The sequence below is a fragment of the Gambusia affinis genome, linkage group LG01, assembly GCF_019740435.1.
Source record: "Gambusia affinis linkage group LG01, SWU_Gaff_1.0, whole genome shotgun sequence".
Classification (NCBI taxonomy): Eukaryota; Metazoa; Chordata; class Actinopteri; order Cyprinodontiformes; family Poeciliidae; genus Gambusia; species Gambusia affinis.
The window spans coordinates 42301501-42319987 of NC_057868.1; the positions used below are offsets into that span (position 1 = coordinate 42301501).

General features: G+C 38.3%; 1 protein-coding gene across 1 annotated transcript; it reads left to right on the forward strand.

Annotated features, from left to right (window-relative positions):
• The first annotated feature begins 111 nt into the window (after window positions 1-111).
• sycp2 (synaptonemal complex protein 2) lies at window positions 112-18411 on the forward strand. The gene is made up of 46 exons (XM_044126220.1): window positions 112-327; window positions 1010-1104; window positions 1196-1336; window positions 1423-1551; window positions 1640-1744; window positions 1830-1854; window positions 2070-2155; window positions 2256-2350; window positions 2425-2459; window positions 2566-2708; window positions 2805-2857; window positions 3065-3110; window positions 3295-3390; window positions 3515-3575; window positions 3670-3818; window positions 4035-4080; window positions 4261-4358; window positions 4466-4571; window positions 4876-4991; window positions 5532-5586; window positions 5694-5739; window positions 5837-5916; window positions 6011-6456; window positions 6554-6681; window positions 6781-6817; window positions 6906-6973; window positions 7071-7116; window positions 7306-7349; window positions 7494-7554; window positions 7683-7845; window positions 7944-8005; window positions 8106-8270; window positions 9932-10078; window positions 10212-10331; window positions 10988-11138; window positions 11780-12072; window positions 13135-13386; window positions 14370-14421; window positions 14559-14690; window positions 15016-15170; window positions 15383-15477; window positions 15750-15849; window positions 15970-16028; window positions 17264-17342; window positions 17608-17664; window positions 18003-18411. Exons 2-46 carry the CDS (start codon window positions 1081-1083, stop codon window positions 18057-18059), a joined length of 4704 nt encoding a protein of 1567 aa, XP_043982155.1. The 5' UTR covers window positions 112-327; window positions 1010-1080; the 3' UTR covers window positions 18060-18411.
• Window positions 18412-18487: the final 76 nt, after the last annotated feature.

Sequence of the window (18487 nt, forward strand, 5' to 3'; positions counted from 1 at the left end):
ATCTTTTCCGAATTTCTAAATTTGTGAACATACACTCAATGTTGATAGGAGTGGGAATGTTGGAAGCAATGGTGTCTTCAGCGGTAAAACACAACCACAACTTTTAAGACTAACAATGTGGTAGTTACCATACCGCATTGGTTGCTACCTTCCATAGGCTTGAAATCCGAGGGATTACAAAAATAGATTTACCACCTCTATTTGCCTCACTCGCGCGTGCGAGATTGACGTAGATTTCGCGGGTCTCCTGATAGCCGTTTGAACTAAAAAATTAACGGTCAAAAATATACTTTTTTCTTATTTTGTGTGGGTGGTTTTTACGATACGGTAAGTTGCTCACAATTATCACAATGTAATGGTTATTTTATCGACGTATTTTCACCCGTTCAGTTCCATTATGATTGTTGAGTATTAATTGTTATCTAACCCAAAAGGTGAAGGTACTGCTGTCAGAAGTTGTCGATAAGCTAGCAAAGTAGGTTTCGGAGATATCAACTTGGCTCTGTGTCTGTATATACGCTTATTTTAGACTGATTTACTCTAGGTGAATGATGGAACATACGAAGAGTAAGTAAGCTTACTTTGTTAGTGTTTACACATATTGTTTTTGTAATTAGCCAATTTCAACAGTCCTAAAGATATTCTCCGAGACAGCAGTATCCTCTATTTCGAACAGATATATACTTAAGCCACTGCATATCAATATATTCTTCTCTATGTTAAGTATATTTATAAATAAGTTAGTCATACATATGCTCAAATATTGGGTATAAATAAATTTACTATTTGTATATTGCTTTAGAATTTATTCCACCTCATTTCCATTTCATTCTTGAGTCAGTATAATCACAGCTTCCCACAGTAGACAATGGGTTTACTATAAAAAAAACAAAAAACAAACTCATAATCATACTCAAGTTGTTAGAGTGGGGGTTAAATAATGTCTAATTGTAACCTCATACAGTCACCATACTACATGTATAATGTTAACTTACGTTGTGATTGACAGGTGTATGTTTTCTCAGTTCCTCCTGAGGACTGCACAGGTCAAGAACAGAAAGTGTTCCTTAGGAAGCCAGAATGGCTCCAAGCTCGAGCCCTCAGGTTGTGTCTGCATCACTGTCAGTTCATGTCAAGGTTAGTCCAGTATTAATTGTGAAAGTAAGATTCTAAAACTTGAAATGTTCCTGTGCAGTTGGAGAATATAATCAGCGCCGCGTTGAGGAGTGGAGATGTCCGGCCTCTCGACTTGTTCCTAGAGAGAAATACATTTGAAGGCATGTCCATTAAATGCTCCCAACAGTTCCTCAATAAATTGGACAAACTTGTCACTAGGGTAAGATTAGGTCCAAATAGTTGTTCATCATTCTGTTAGTTTAATTGTACTATTAAAAAACTCAAAAGAACTTTTACACTCTTTAGGGCTTGGATCAAAAAGAGACCAAATCGGCCAGTTTGGGACTTGCGAGCCTCTACAAATGTGGGAACAATTTGAAATTACCGAGCGGGGCAGGACTTTCAGGTTTAATATCTCAAGGACTAATTAAAAAGATAAGTATTTGCTACTAAAACATATCCAACAATGTTAACAAAGCGAGTATTTTCAGATTTCAAATTATTATCATTATTTTTTGAGTACATGGTACAGTGGTTTGAGAAATGCAGGAAGCTGTGGATCCAACACGGCCCACACTGGGATGAGACCATGTTTGCGCTCTCGGAGAACTTCCTAAACGCCTTAATGGTGAGCTTGTGTTTATCAGTTAGTGCATTTAGTGCAACAACACGTTTTTTGCCTAAAATGTTTTCTCCCGTTTCTTCTGCTGCAGGTAGTTCATGAATCATGCAAAGAGGGTATGTCTGTAAATTTCACATTTCATTTGTCTTTTAGTTGAAAAACAAATGTTGAGAAAACTAACACAGAGTTAGAAAGCCTGTTTGCAAAAATAGTGTTAGTTTTGCACAATAAATTGTGACACTTGTGTGTTATTTGCATAAAATCTTATGACGGTAAGTGGTTAAAGGTGTTTCGTTTCCCTGCAACCCTTATTCCCTAACATTCCTTTCAGGAACTTCCCAAGTGACTGAGTCCTTCCTGTATCCTGTCGGTCAGTTGGCAGTAGACCCCAGAATCAACATTCTGATCCAGAAAGAGGTGGGGAAGAATTTGTGTAACTTCTTCTTTTGAGAATGACGCTGAGTCTGATGAACGGAGGTCTTGGCTGCAAATAAACGCAATCATTTTGTTCCGACAGGCAATTCGTAAATATAACTTAATTCTGGATAAAATCCCGGTGGAGTTCAAGAAAAACAGGAGAATCCTAACATCACAAGACGCTTCGGATATCATGTGTGTAATTGTAGTTTTCCGATTTCTAAAATTCCCACGCTTGCTGGAACCCACATGCGTTTATTTTTCTGCAGGAGCAAACTGGCAGGTCGGATTGTGGAGGGTGGTGGTAAGTTTTTTCTTTTATTATTATTATTATTTTATTTTTGTATTTGTTAAACAAACTCTGCTGCCTTTTTCATCCAAAATAAATACAGAAAGATCCTATTTTGCAGATTATGACTTGCAGTCATCCCTGATGGAGGCATTATGCAGAATGGCCACTCCCGATCAGAGGAAGAAGCTCGCAGACCAGTGGTTCAGCATGGCCCATGTCGCCTCTGGTTTTGCCCAGATCAGCGACTCCGAATTTGAAACGGTACTAATAATTAATATGAATATTTCCTTACTGGAGTAATATGTTGTTTTATTTATCTTTAAGAGACAAAATAACTATATAAATTTGTAATTTTAGGCTTGCAGAAGGTTTCTTAACATGGTGAACGGGATGCAGGGAGACAAAAGAAGGTACGAGAGCGCAACACATTTTCACATTTAACTCTATGAAATGAATTCAAACAATTATCATTGCACGTTGCTTTGCTGTGTCACACCGCAGAAGCTTTTTGGCCGATTTCTAACCATATCTTCTCTAAAATATGTAGAATAAATTTTTTTATATGTTTGGAAAGTTTGTATGTTTAACTGAACAGCGGCGTCCTTTCTGTGCCGCAGAGTGTACTCTTACCCCTGTTTGAGAGTGTATCTGGGAAAGTATGAGGTCAGTCTCAACAAGGTTTTTAATCAGAGCTTCAATATGTATTGGTTCTCTAAAACACAATTAATTGTGGCATGAAAGTAAATGTACTCTGGTAGTGAATGATTATCTTGTCATTAGAGTTAAAAGTGGAATTTATTAGTCTATATAAGTAGTTGTTGTAAAAAGATTCTGCTTATCTTGTTAGCTGTTGATGCCATCTGACGAGAAACTCGAGGAATTCTGGATTGACTTCAACCTTGGCAGCAGCATCTCCTTTTACTTCTCTTTGCCTGATGAAGAGGTACTGGCACACCAAGGTTGTTCTGTGGGAATCACAATCAGCTGAACAGAATTTGTTTGTTATATTTTATCGAAAGTTAGCCTCGATTAGAGCCTAACAAGGGCAAATTTTCCGTTTTATCCAGGATGGCCACTGGGAAACAGTTTGCATCAATGAGAATGAAGTCCTCAGCTACACGGTGACAGGTTACCACGGCACTGAAATAACTCTGTATCTCTGGTCTTTACTGCAGGCGAGATAAGTGGGCAATATACAATAAAAACTACTGTTTATCTCTAGAGGTGGGCAAGAGGAAAGTCTTGCTGCTCAAGCTGTCAGAGGTCGTCGTCGTCGATTCAGTGGAAGGATCCAGTCTCATCATCCATTTCAGCTCCTCTCTGGACATCCTACAGGCCGCTCGCAATGTTTTTGGAGATGACAAAAACAAAGTTAGTGACCGATTTATTGTGCAATATATAAATACAACAACATTTGTTGTGGTATAGAAAAGGTTTTGAGCAAAGTCTGGTGAAACATTTTTGCAATCCACAAAAAAAAAAAAAAAATTTAAATGTTAGTATATACTGTCAATTAGACTCTGAGAAAAGGAAACATTTCTGTCATAATACATTATTGTCTGGTGTTAATCTCTTTTATTCTGTCAGGGCACCCAGTTAGTGATTAGAGAAGCTAAACACACAGAGAAGGGAGCAGCGCCCAGGTAAGCAAAACCCTGACAACAGGCTTTATTTACAGCCATATGTTCAATGTGATATTCACACCTGAAATACAGTGTGCTGATCTTTGGTCGACAAGTTTATTTCTCAGTGCATCTTCAAGCTGTCTTAGCAAACCCAAAAATTCATGTATTGATGTTGCTGTGTGTCTGTCTGTTCACACAGGTTGTTCCAGAGAGCCAGGTGTCTCTGAGTGCAAATGAGAAAAACACTGCCCCCTACCTGTTGTCCACCACAACTGCACCTGCACAGGTAACACGTTTGGATTTTACATAAATTAAAAAAACCCATCTAATTGGTTGTTTAAAATTGTAATAATAATGTTAACATATCAGGTTTGTCTTTTGTCTTGCATCTAGATGGTGACCCCTGTCAGACAGCGGATATCAGAATCCACCATCTACATTAGCAGCAGTGAGAGAGGAAGTGTAAATGTCGGCCGTTTTCTTCCTGCTAAGCCATCGAGTGAGTAATTCCTTGAAAGTGTAAAATCGCCGGTAGCGTAAGAAATAAGTAAATACCAGCTTGAACGTGTTAGTGGTTGTGTTAGATTGTTTTTGCTCAAGTTCTAACTTGGCATATGGTCGATACTTTGCTCTGCAGCACACACACCTGTTCATTGACCAATGCTGAGTTCATTTATTATCTCTTAAGGACTCATTTATACAGCAAGCTTTCTGTCAGGATTTAAACACAGTGATTATTACAAAGCATGTGAGTCAACCTTTACCTGATACTATTTGCTTTTCTTTTTGTCTGTACATTACAGCCAATAACAAAGGCAGTGCCTCTTTGCTGAAGGTCTCTGTTTGCAGTACAGCTGTTAGGACTAGCAGCCACAACACAACACCATGCAGCACTCAATTGTTTGGCAACAAGGAACAGGTTTGTCACAAAAGAAAACTTCAATGATGCACAACTTGGTCTGTCTTATAAAATACATCAACATTTCTGGTTGTAATGGGACAAAAGGAGAAAAGGTTTAAGGGATACACTTGTTTTTGAAAAGCCCACAATTAAAACAGATAATCGACCTTAAACAAAATAATTTATTAATCTATCAATTTACCTGTGTTTTTTTTAAACAAATTTTCTTACACTACCCTTGTTTATCATATTTTAGGCTAAATGTTACAGTCCATTTTAGGCTTAATTTCTTAAGGTTTCTAAAGGGTAGATCAACACAGAAAGTAACAGAATCCGAAAAAAAGTTTCATTCTTTTTTTTCTGAAATAACAGAAATAATATTTGCCACTAATTCTATAGTGAAATTAGTGTTGGTAAACAACTTTATTGTTGGTTTACGTAAAATTTTGAAAATCAATACTTTTTGTTTCACCGATGGTATTATGATTTACTCAAAGTTATATGTTAGCAATATCTGGATGTCATGTATTTTTATGCGTTGTTTCTGTGTTTCTACAGAAGATGCCAATGGCAGCAGCAGAAGATTCCTTTCTATTCGAAGAAAAGTCTCAGGGTATTGCTACAGTGACTTTGATCTGAGCTTGCCACCAAAAATACAAACAGATGTTTGTAATTCTTTAGCCTCTAAAAGTTCTCTTCTCTTCACCTTTTTACCTCCAGAAACCAATTTTGTACCCGACACACAACCCAGAGCGGCATGTAACACGTAAGTCAAGGGATAAACTTACACTCTAGTTTGCAACTCTTCAGGTCAAAGACAGTTTTTCTATACAGAGAAGTTGTCTTGTTTGTTCAAACTACAGCAGCTCTAACTGGAGCAAATTATCCGACTCTGAAATGCTAAGGATGCCAACTCAGAAAATCCCTTCATCATCAAGACCTGGTAAACAAAGTTGATAACCGATATCAACATAGCGTATATGTACCGTATGTATGCATATGTTTGTTAAACTGTGCTGTTATTTTTCTCTGTTTAGAGCCCAATTCAAGTTTGCTGGAACCGCAGCAGCGCTGCCCTTCCTCAGGCCGGAAATTGTCAGTTTCCGAGTCGAACGTTGTTCTCCACAAGCAGTTCCACAGTGAGTTGACCGAGCGCCTGCAGAAGCTCCTCAATGACAGGAGCAAAGATCCTCCACCTCAGGAATCAGCTGATCAACACAGGAAAGCGTCCAATACCAAACAGGGCTCCAGAGAAACAGACTCCGAAAACACATGTGCTTCTGTGACTGTTCCCAAAACGCAAAGGGCCCAGAGAAGCAAACAATCCAAAGAAAAGAGGAAAGAAAAGGCGGCACTGGAGGCAGAGGCAGATGCTGGTGCTGCGAAAGCTTCAGAGAAGACCGTCACAAATAAGACTGTCGAGAACCAAAAACAATCTCAGGTCAAAGACGACGTCAAGATGGCGATTTTGAGGCGAGACAAAGTATGAATTCTGCGTATTCAATCTGTCTTAACTAGCTGTTTCAAGTTATTAATGGTTTCAGTGATCAGTTTTATTCTGGTTCTCATGAACAACTCAGAGAGACTCAGAGGTCACTGCTAGCATGATGAAGCTCATCTCCAGCCGTTACGAGACTAAAACCCAAACCACAAGAAAAAGCAGCACAGAGAAAGTGACTCATAACTGGGTTCCCCCTCTTATAAACAGGTATGCACATTTAGGGATTTTCTTCGTATCAATAAACATACTTCAGTTAGCGCAGAAAAACACCATATACTGCTGCTGTTTTGCTTTTTGTCGTCGTAGATCAATCTTTAACATGGGCAAGATGCCGACGTGTAAAGTAAGTCTTTGTTTAGCTGATATCTTGACTTTACCTGAAAAGTTACTGTGGCACCTGCTTGTTTAACTGAAGATATTTTATGCTACAGATGGAAACACTCAGAACAGTAAATGTTAGGAAATCCTTAAACTCAACCACGACCTCTGTGAGAAACGGGTAATGCAAACATCTGAGTTGAAATTGGGGAGGAAATGATAAATTGTTGGGCTTTAATTTATTTGAAGTTGTATTTGATCTCCCTTTTGTTTCGTAGGAAAGATACCTTCGCATTCAGTGCTGATTCTCCTCTCTCCATTGGGGTAACGGATCCTTTTCTTCATTACTTTCTTCCTTACTTTCCTACTTGGTTTTGCACATGACAAATATGTAAGAACCTTGACCTGTAATTCAGTGGCCAACATTTTTCAAGAGGGGGCGTCACTGCTCTAATTTAATGTTTTTAACTACTGTAGATATTTAAGTTTTATAAATGTTTTCTTGCCCATTAGAAGGAGAACCAAACCTTTACCAAATCACTTGTCACATCAACCAGGTAAACCACAATAACATATACAATGAGAAAATGAAGAGAAAAATAATTAAAACCCGCAGAGGTTTCACTCCATAACTATTCAAATGTGGAACGTCTGAGATTTTCTTTTTCTGGATGTTTCATTTTATTTTTGTTGTTTGACAGTGGCATCCACAACTCCTCTACATTTGTCATCACATCTAAGAAAGCGCAACCTCTGACAAAAGTACGTTCGAGTGATAGTGATCCAAAATAATTGATGTTTCTCAGTTTGCAGCAGCATGGCTACGTATTGGCTTGTCTGACAACATACTGTACATCTGGATTTGTCACCTGCTGACATGTATTTTGCAGAACAAGCTGCATGTGAAAAAGCATCTGTTCAGTGACACTGACATGGACACCACTACAGATGTCAGCTGGCTGAGAGAGTCAGCCAGGAAGCCCAAACCCCAAGTCATCAAATACTCCAGACAGGCACAGATCAAACCCAAAAAAAAACCTCTGCAGTCTCCAGGTCCATAGCCTTTAATTTATTGCAGAAAAGCTCAATAAAAGAATGCATCAGTGATCCTATAGATATAACTTCTTATATCATTTGGTATTTACTTACAGACATACCCCCAGATTTACAATCATCTTCAAAAGTTGGTAAGAACAAAAGCAAACTTATTCAGGTAAGACATTGCATGTAAGTACAGCTCCACAAACTGCTGCTGCTGTACCCTATGTTACCACTGTGTGTCCCTGTTGTATAACAAGAATCTTTGGTCATAGGAGGCTATGGATCAGCCAAAGGCAGTGAAGCAAGCAGCAGTCAGCAGTAAACCACAAGCTGCTGCAAGGAGGCCGAGGAGAGTGGCAGCCACTTCTACGAAGAACTACAAGGAACCAGATACAGATGACAACCAGTCGGAAACAGAGACGCCTCAGTCACCCAAGGCAAAAGAGCTTTTTCTATGCCTTATGTTTTAGCAACTCATCTGACCAAGCTCATCTGTGCCAAATTCACAGAACTGTCTGTTGAAAGCATACACAAAGTCGTGGCTTTGAACTTTATAAAGTTTTATATAAGATTTTTTATGAACATTTTAGTTATACTGTGAAAATATATAATTTTAAACTTTCTAAGTGAGTAAACTACTCAAAAAATGATAGGGATATTCAGCTTTTAGGTGAAACTTTAGGACGAACCTATTCACTACAACCTTGACGGGTGAACTTAATATGACCTTATCAAAATTTCTGAATGCACAACTTTCTGTTCTATAACAGCCTGAGTAATGACAAATTTCATAACAAGTGTTTGGCTCATGAATCAACCAATAAATTTCCAGATCCAATCAGAGTTTGTATTTGAACAGTCCTCCTCATCAGGCTGTTTGCATTTTGACATCATGGAACCAAGACAACACCTAACAACTAATTAGCAGTACCTCGCCATCTCCTGGCTTTAAGCCGCATGCCCTCAGATGGAAGTGGCCACTCAGCCTTTAGTGTCACAGAGTGTCGTCAGCAGATTGCAACAGAAAGACTGGAGCAGTCACAGAAAGCCATAGAAGTGGATGTCCTTTGGGCATACACCACACTGATGACAGCTTCATTGTGGAACTGCGTGATGAATACCAGGAATACTTAAGAGAGTGTCATTTCAGACCATTCGAAACTGTTGACATCCGCATGGTCTGCGTGCTAGATGACCCACAAGGGCACCTGAACACAACAACAGGTCAAATCGTCTTGCATTGATCAGAGAGCATTTACACTTACTGGACAAGGGACCATTGGGCCTAAGTGCTGTTCTCTGATCAAAGTCAATTCACGCTTAGCAAAAATGAGCCAATAATGATGCTGGAGGCGACAAGAGAGCGCTGTGCATCACCCACTGTTGTCACTAAACGAGCTTTTGCTGGTGTTACAGTGTGGGCATGTGTGTATAGTCAATACAGAACTACTGTACACTTAGTGACTATAACAGTGACAAACCCATAAACTGTGAATAACATCCATTCAGCAAGAAGAACACAGGCCTGATTTCAATCTCATGGACAACAGTTTGAGGTTGTGTTATTAGTGATCCGCTGCTGGAGACTGGGGCATAACCTCGAATGGAGTGATCTGCACTTTCTCCAGACACAAATCCCATTGAAAACCTTTTGGATCAGCTAAAACTTTGTGAAGATTCTTGTCCCTCTGCACGCCAGAACCTCAGTAACTCAGTAACCGCCACACAAGAATTAACTCAGCAGACAATAAGTCAACTAGTGAACAGAATGAGACGTCATTATCAAGGTGTTGTTGATGCTCAAAGGCACACGAGACGTCATTTAGGGATTGATATTTTTGTTGCATACACAACTCCTTTATTGGTTTTTTTCTGTCACATGAAGAAATGACCATTGCATTGTTCTTCTTAAAATCCTAGTTTCATTATATATCATTATAGGGTGAACTTTTTACACTTACCATAAATTTGACCCAAAACGGCTTTCTTTTTGTGAGTGTGTTACTAGTGTCGTGTCAACTCCAGTATTTTAGTGAATGGTAAATCCCAACTTGGGTTTTTTCAGATTTGACAAAGTGCCATTTTTTCTTTAAAATAGCGTTCCTCTGCCGATAATTTGAAGAATTCAGAAAAGGCAAAAGAGGTTGCGCCAACAAAGAAGAAAAGGACTGCGAGCAAACAACCAATCAAAATGAAACCACCCACAGAGTCTGTGTTGGATGTGTATCCTTCTTCCAAAGTAGAGGTAGGTACATTTTGTTTAGTTTCACTCGCATTTACTGACGATTGTGCATAAATATTTTGTTTGACATCACAGAAAAAGCTGAATAATAATACATTTTGGTGTGTCTGGCTGTTTGATTTGTTCTGTCGAGCAGCAGTGGAATCAGGAGGAGAACTGTGCAGATGATCCACCAATAAAGAAGAGTAAAAAAAACCTCTTTGACCACCAGGCAGACAAATACAAGGAGGCTGATCTCACAAAAACAGATCTTAAGGTGAGAGTTCAGTCATAACAATGAATATTGTGAAATAGGATTTGAGAATAAAGCCTTTCAGTTGATACTAGTTTACTCTAATGACTTAGTAAGTTGGTGGTAAAATCCCCCAAATAAACAACCCTCTAATAAAGTACTATATAAAACAATGATAATGGCTAATTCATGAGAAATTATTTAATCTTTTAGTTTACATTTCTTTTTGTACAAGAAAAAAAGAAAAAGGGCCCACGGTGGAACTGGAATGTATAAAGCTTCACATTTTCCACATTTGTAATGTTACAGCCTTATCTAACTCTACACACAACATCACATAAAGACAACATGAAAAGAGTTTAAATATTTTTGAAAGTACGTCGAAAGTAAGATATCATATGTTCATAAGTATTCACAACGTTTTCTCAGTAAGTTGTTGATGCACCTTTGGAATCTTTTACTGTTCTATTTGTCTGATATTTAGCAAAAAATAAACTGAAAGAAAACAAGAAAAGTTTAGTTTGATTTGATCTGAGCAAAAAAAAAAAGTTGAAAGTCTTTTTTACATAATCTGTGTTAAACAGCTGTTTTCAATCATTTACTTTTATATATATAAAAATATTTTAGTATTTCATGCTTACAGCTGTCCAGAGTGAATAAAAAAGATTATTTCCCAACAGATTAAAGCGGGGAACATTCTCCAGGAAACTTTGATGTTGAATAAGAAAAATGTCATCCCAGGTCGAGAACAAACAAGTTCTTTGAAGGATTCCTTGGCCGCCTGCCAGACCTCTTTCTGTCCGTCTCCTCCTTTCATTGAAAAGATGAGATGTAAGTTGGAGTGGAAAGCTCCTTACCAACATCAGAGAGAGACAACAGTCTTTTCACTTCTTCGACATCAGTCAAATTTTTCATGGTTAATCAAATGGTTTTGTTACATCACAAAAGCCACTTTTATATATATATATTGCAGTCCCTTTGACAGTTCTTGAAGTGGAAAATGATTCAGATCATTCAAATTGGCTAATTTGTAAGGTTTTCCTCATTTCCTCATTTTTACAGCATGGCTAAATTGAGTGGAAAGTTTGTAATTTTAACAGATATGGCTACTTGTGAATGTGACCCATCTCAGTCTTTAAATGAAGTGTTAACATTAGCAATTAGGTAATGACGATTTGTTTCATAAGTAGGGTTGGAGTATAAAAATTGACTAAAATAGTTGCACATAACATGTTTTTATACAAACAACACTTTGCACCTTATGGTATCTATCTTAACATTTTGTCAATGTTGTATATTCAGTTGAGTCTCAGTTTGCACGTGGTGCTTCTTTGCTCCAAACGATGTTATGCTCTCCAAACCCTTAACCGTAAAACAGTGTGTAGAAAGGGTGTATATGTTGACCTTCTGTGCTCTGACCAATATCTGAAACCAGCTGTTAGAACATCTGTGTTTGCTTTGGACCCTCACAGCCGCTGGGAGGTCAGCTCCAACCTTGGGTTTGACCTGCTCCACTGTCCTCAGCCCACGGGGATCCCCACTCCCTACCTCCAGAGATCTATCCTGCCAGGACACCCCCTCTCCAATCCTGCTGCTACCCAAAGTTCGCTCCGCAGTCAGCAGCAAAGGCCAGCTTGAGCTGCCTTCTTTCTATAACGTAGAACAAAACCAGGACTCTTCGAAGACTCCGTCCATCCCGTCTGCCTGTTCGCTGGCAGGTCAGACCCCTGCACCCAGTCCCCCCACTGGACTCACTGCTGCAGAGGTTGGTCAACCTCCTGGCTCTGAAAACGTATGTCACGCTCAAATATACAGATGGTTGTTGAATTCTCAGAGAAAGCAAAACGATTATCAGTGCATCTGTGAGAAAAGGTAGTCGAACTTTAGGATCTTGAACAATATCTAATAGATGGGTAACGCCAACCATCTGCCTTCGAATTCTAATTAAGAAACTAACAAATTCTGTTGAAATCAACCAAGAGCTGGGTAGACCAACAAAAAAAAAAGAAATAGTGGAAAGGAAATTGTTGAGGTTTAAAAAACCTGCAAATAACCTGTACTGAATGTAAGATTCTGTGAAAAGAAGAAATGCTGCTGTTTTTAGATTCTTAATAAGAAGTTATAAATTCAGAAATTTACTGATATTAATGACCTTTTTTCAGTGATATTCTATATTATTGAGTTCTACCTTCCAGGTAAAACTTTCACCAGTGATGTTTTATTCCAGTTATCAAATGCTTCTTGCAACACTTCATCTTGGCAATTATTCAACATCTCCCCTCTCGGTCTGAAATGTAGCATCTTCGTGTGATTCACATACCATTACCTCATGTGTAAACCACCGACGTTAGTTGACAGTCGTGAATCACTAAATAACTGAAGACCGTCCAATAGGTGAGCTGGAATTCCCAGAAGTTGAACTCAAACAAACCGCGACACTTTAGGGAGAAACCCAGAGGTCCTCTTTTAAGACTCATTATTGTAACAGCCAAACCCACAATTATACACAGATCATAAAGTGACATGAGACCATTTAGCTAAAACTGAAACTAGATCATTCAGAGGGGAACGAGTCGTTTGACGAGTTAAAAAGAAAATTGTGCAGTGATTACGTAGGATATAATGAACAGTGAAGTAGCACAATTGAAATATTCTTTCGGACTCCAGACTGATAATATTACTGTTGCACTTCATCTGCTTCCTACTGCCGTCATCAATCCTTGTTTATAATCCACAGCAGACATTTGTAATTACAAAATGAGCTGCAATATCTCCTCAGATCGACAATTTGTCATAATGTTCTCTCACCTTAATTGTATGTTTTCAGATGTGCGCAGTCCAGCAACATCTGTCCCCAGCCCGTCCGTCCCTTTTGTCTCCATCCACACAGCCACTCTTGACATCAACTCTTCTGGAGCTAGACAAGCCAGCAGTGCCGTCTGCCCCCCAGTCACCGCTCCCTGGAGTCGCCTTACCCAGTGGTTGTAACCTTGACCTCAGTAAAGTGTCCTCAGTTTCTCTGGGCTCCCTAAGCCATTCATCGCCCAAATCGTCAGTTCTCAGCAGAAACATGAACGAGGTTTTTATCTCTTTTCCTGAGGATTTTTTTTTAGGAGTGCAGCAGTTGTAGTTTTTTTGGCCGATCCCCGATTGCCAATTCCGATTTTGACCGATTTGTTTTGTCTGACATATTGCTAAATATAGTAATGTGTCAGACATATATAGTCAGACAAATATAATCTGACTGTATAGTCTGACTATACAGTGGGGTGACTGTTGTTAACTGCAAACATGCAGACATAACCTGTTGGGCCGGTCTTGTCATACCTCTCTAGTGGGATAGAGGAGAGGACAGTGGTTGATTTTTTGACTTTTGCTGAGGTAAATAAGATTGGGGCATGAGATCAGATTTTTTATTTATCTTTGCAGGATTTCCACCAGAAAACTTTCTAAACCTGGTTTTCAGGGCACTACGGCAGTCATCCAGCCACTTACTGCGTTTTTGAGTTAAAAAATGTCTAAAGTTGACAGGAAATTTTAAAATATCATTTGAAAGTTACGCATTTTTGGAAGACTGGAAGATTAAAAAAGGCAGTCATAAAAAAAACCTAATAAATTAGCAATACTACGTCTGGTGGGGACACAAGTAAAGCCTGGTAGCCCGCCAGGCTTATAGTACACTGAGGGAAACCCCGACCGTTGTTTTGTTATATTTGCCTGCGTCTAGAAAATATATAAAATTTGATTTAAGTGTTTCCAGATCTGGTGGCTATTAGGATAGCATTTGTATTTTCAAATTTTCTTCCTCTATCCCATTGTGAAAAAATATAAATATTTACTCTTTATAATGTGTAAAACATTGAGAACTTTTAATGTTTAGAGTGTTTGTAAAAGTGTAGAATTTTGTCATTAACTATGTAGGAACCCCTATCTTGGATGTTTGTAGATTACTGAGTGGATTGGACAATTTAAAAAGTGGAAATAGATTATTACGTTATTACGATTGGTGAATATATATGACCATAAAATAAGTGCCTATTGCATCTCTCTTGATTCTGATAGAAAACACCGGTCACTGACAAGAACCTTGAGCTGACACAGCATTTCGTCTCAGGTAAAACGTTGTTTTTACTTTTCGATTCGTTAAGTTGCTAACGACATCATGTGTGCACCACAAATAAATCGCTGCTGTATATTAGTGTGGAAAAGGTGAAAAACGATGGCTGCTTGATGCGTGGCCGTGTCTTTTAGGACCCGCTCGCAAGCGCTGCATCTCATTATCCAGTAATTCAGAGGAAGATGAGAAAGAAGAAGAGAAGAAGAAAAGCAAGATGAGAGGCCAGCATTCTCCTCGAATGAAGCCAAGAAAACTTTTCAAGTCTTGTAAGCCCTATTTATCATTCTCAGACAAATAGCTCTTTTGCTAAAATAATTTTTTTTTAAAAGCCAGAACACTGCTGGCAGCAATTGCGCATAAAAAGGCCCGGGATCAGGTGCCTTTCATTCCCCTCTCATTCCCCTAAACACTTGAGCTCTACAGTACATGACAAAATTATGTTTCCATCACGACAACATTTTCTTTGGGGTTTAGGCAACTTTCTAAAAAGAAAGTATCTGATTTTGCTGTGAGAATTATGCAGAGAGTGAGACGTGTTCAGTGGGTTTGTGTTGGAACAACAAAAGCGATCTGGATATGTTCTGCTCACAGTTGCCGAAGTTTCTGTGGTGGATGAACTGAGCCACATAAGCTGCAGTCACTGGGAGACTGAAGACATGGAGGAGGATTCTGAGCTGCCAGAAAGAACTCTGAACCCAAATAACCTCTGTCAGCAGCTGAGCTCTGAGCTGAAAAACAAGTTCCAGGTTTACTTGCACACATTCACCCACACACATACACACACGCACAGCAAAATAAGAAAATGTCCTGTACTGTGTTTTATGCCCATCCCCTTTCTGAAACCATGAACAGGCTTCAATTAACAGAGTTTAGTTTAGAAAGCAGTGACTACCTTTAAGAGTGGACTCTTCTCTGACTTGTCTTGATCAACTGTATGTCGTGTGATAAATGTTTTCAGAACCGTTGCAAGATTATGGAAATCTACAACAAACAATCTTCCAAAACCGTCCAGCAACACATTTCTTCTATTGGTGTCCAGCTTAACAAAAAAAGGTCTGTCCTAGGGGGTTTTATTGTTTTTTTTTAATGTATTTCCATCCTTTTTGTTAAATGCACAAATTGACTTGAAAATGATTTGACCTTCAGTACTATTTAATAAATAAAATATAGATGCTTGTTTGGCTTTTGTTTTATCAGTGCTCTAAATTTCCAGTGATTGAATATTCACACGCTACTATAGGCTCCAAATCCTCAGTGTTCCTACTTTGTGGGATAAAACTCTGCATGCATGCTTTTCTTCTTTAATTGTTTTCTGCTCTGCACAGAGTACAGAGAGTTGGACAAATTCAAAAGGTCCTATTGGAGGAGATCAAGAAGATGGAGCAGGACAACAACATGCTGCAAAACATGGAGAAAGACGTCACTGTGGGTCACTTAAGCTTGTTTTCACCTGTAACTGTGATCATAAAACTAAGATTTCAAACATACAAAACTATAAAATTGCTCATTTTAAGCAGATGACATTTGGACCCTTCTTTCTTGCAGATATTCTGGAAAAAGCAGATGATGACTTTCCATACTTACCAGAAGCAGGAAACCAGGAGGTGAATTAAAGACTTATGCGTGTCTCCGTAGCCGCTGAAAGAGTCAGATTGTTCTTCAGCCACACTCTTCCGATCATTGATTGCTTTTTTGTTTTTTTTCTCAAGTTTGGACTAAAATACTCTATAAAATGTTGAACAACACACTTGTTTATTCAATAGAACAAGGATTATAGGGATTAACTGGAAAATCATCTCCCCCCTCTGGGCTACCATCAGAACCTAAACATGTCTCCCTGCAGCACAAGCTATTTTTGAAGAGATGTTGCCACTGCTATAACTAATAGGGGTTTTACAGATGATTTGCCTGCGTTCAGCGATTGACTGTTATCCAGCCGGCACCCAGATTTACCACCTTATGCTTCTCAGGCTGTAACTAGCACACTCTATTATCCAAGCAATGTGCTTTTTGTTAAATTAACACTTGATTCTGAAGTTTTGTTACCCTGTGTGGCAACGAGTCCTTATGCACATCACTGTGCTTTCTGGAACACTGTCACTGTTCTCCCAATGTTGACATTATAGGCTTTAAAGACATTGTTAGCATATTAGCTGATAGCAGTTATATGCAATTAATATTAAGAAACAAATTGCCATACCATAGTAATATATGAGGTAAAAGTTTTTGTCTCTATTATATAAACATGATTACATTGGTCTGGCTTTTTTTTCCTGACAGATACTAACATCCAGTTTTCCCGAACTCTCTCCTGTAAATTCGATTTTGAGCAAATATGACTTTTTTTCCTGAGGAATTTAGCATTTAAATATGTGCTGTAAGTTAAATACAACAAAAAAAATGTAAGAAATTAAAATATTGTGTCAAGATAAACACTTCTTACTTTGATTATAAAAAAATAAAAATAAACTATTGACCAAATGGTTGGGAGTTTGTAGTTTTGACAGTTTGTGAATAGATGGAAAAATGATTTTTTTAGATAGTTATCCATCTTGATGCCGTGTTGTGCGAGATTGTTAGCATGTGTTAATCGTCACCAAATCCTGATAAACAAAAAAAAAAAAACATGTGGTGGCCTTATTATTATGCCTATTTAAATAAGTTACTCAATTTAAAAAGTATTCACTTCCATACATAATTTTGAATTTGAAGTCATTCTGTCAACCGATTCATAATTTTTACCATAGAAAATGTGTTATTTGCATTTTTTTTTTTTTTTTTTTATCTTCACAAACAATCTTTTCCCTTCTTTTTTTGTTGGTATGCATTTTCCTTCCAGAACTGATACTCTGAAGAAAACCTTACAAAGCGTCACTGGTCACAGCTGGGATTACGAAGACGCTGTGTTCAAATCAGAGGTATGACTCTCACGTACATATAAATTGTATGATTTATTGTGTTGCTTCTGTGGTATTAATTGTGCAAATCCCAAGAGGAGAAACTTTAGTTTTAAATCAGTGTAGACCACTTCAGCCTTTTCCTTTCAAGGACCATAATCACTGTTTAAGCATCAATTTTAGTGCCAGAAATTTTTGCTCTTTTCTCTTCATGTCATAAATTTACCTACAGACCAAATTGTGTCTCATATTCATGAAATCTTTTTGTACTGGCTGCTGTTTTCAGATATGCCTGATAAAAAAAGACATGAAGTCGATTCAGGACAGGCTTCTCAGTGAAATGGTGAGTTGACACCAACACAGGTCACTGCTTAGCCTAAAAATCTGTACACGTGTACATTCAGTTCAATGTAAGAACTATACGCACCTGCGTTAAAACACCAGGTTTTTGTCACGTAGGAAAATAAGAGTAAGACGGATAATTCCAGGCTGCTTCCCTCCCCGCCCCCCATCTTAAGTGTGACATTTATTCTGCCCATATCAAATGAAAAACAAAAATGTTAGAAAGGATGTGTGGACTCTGAATATCCAGTTTGACATCCAGTGTTGTAAACAGTATTGTCTGAGATGACTTACCATGTTCTAAATGAGCTTTCCCGCTCGCTTGTGCGCCGCTCATAGCACGAGGGAGAGATCCAGAGCGTGAAGAGAGGACTGCATGCTTTGTTTTTCCCCTGATGGATCCAGGTTTGGAGGTGACCAAAGCTTACCCTGCACTATGAACCAACGTGATTGTCAACATGTGATGTTGTTCCTACTGTGCTCACATACGATGGTTTCACTCCAGATTCTTTTGTTTTGTGTGGATGCATCCAGTTGTTTGAGAGCTGGATTTGTTCCTGATATGCATTGTGTTTCGTTGGAGATGGTTCTAAATTTTAGAAGAATGTTCTTTACTATCCAGTGAGATCGAAAGAAAATCCCCTTGGTGTTAGTACAAACAGGGTATTAGCTTCTGCATGGCTTTGATATTTTTAAAACACTGTATTTATGCTTTAGTGAAAGATGTTTGAGTAATAAAAATAAAAAAAGTCCTAAATGTATTTAATTGTTTTTAAACCTATTGTTATAGCCATTCTTAATTGAAATAAAATAGTTTGAGAAAT

What these genes read in the sequence shown, in the direction of transcription:
- sycp2 (XM_044126220.1), top strand. Translation starts at nt 1,081, where the DNA reads ATGGCTCCAAGCTCGAGCCCTCAG. An exon ending in GCGACTCCGAATTTGAAACG is followed by an intron (nt 2,709 to 2,804) that starts GTACTAATAATT and finishes TTGTAATTTTAG; the next exon opens with GCTTGCAGAAGGTTTCTTAA. An exon ending in CCCAGAGCGGCATGTAACAC is followed by an intron (nt 5,740 to 5,836) that starts GTAAGTCAAGGG and finishes TTCAAACTACAG; the next exon opens with CAGCTCTAACTGGAGCAAAT.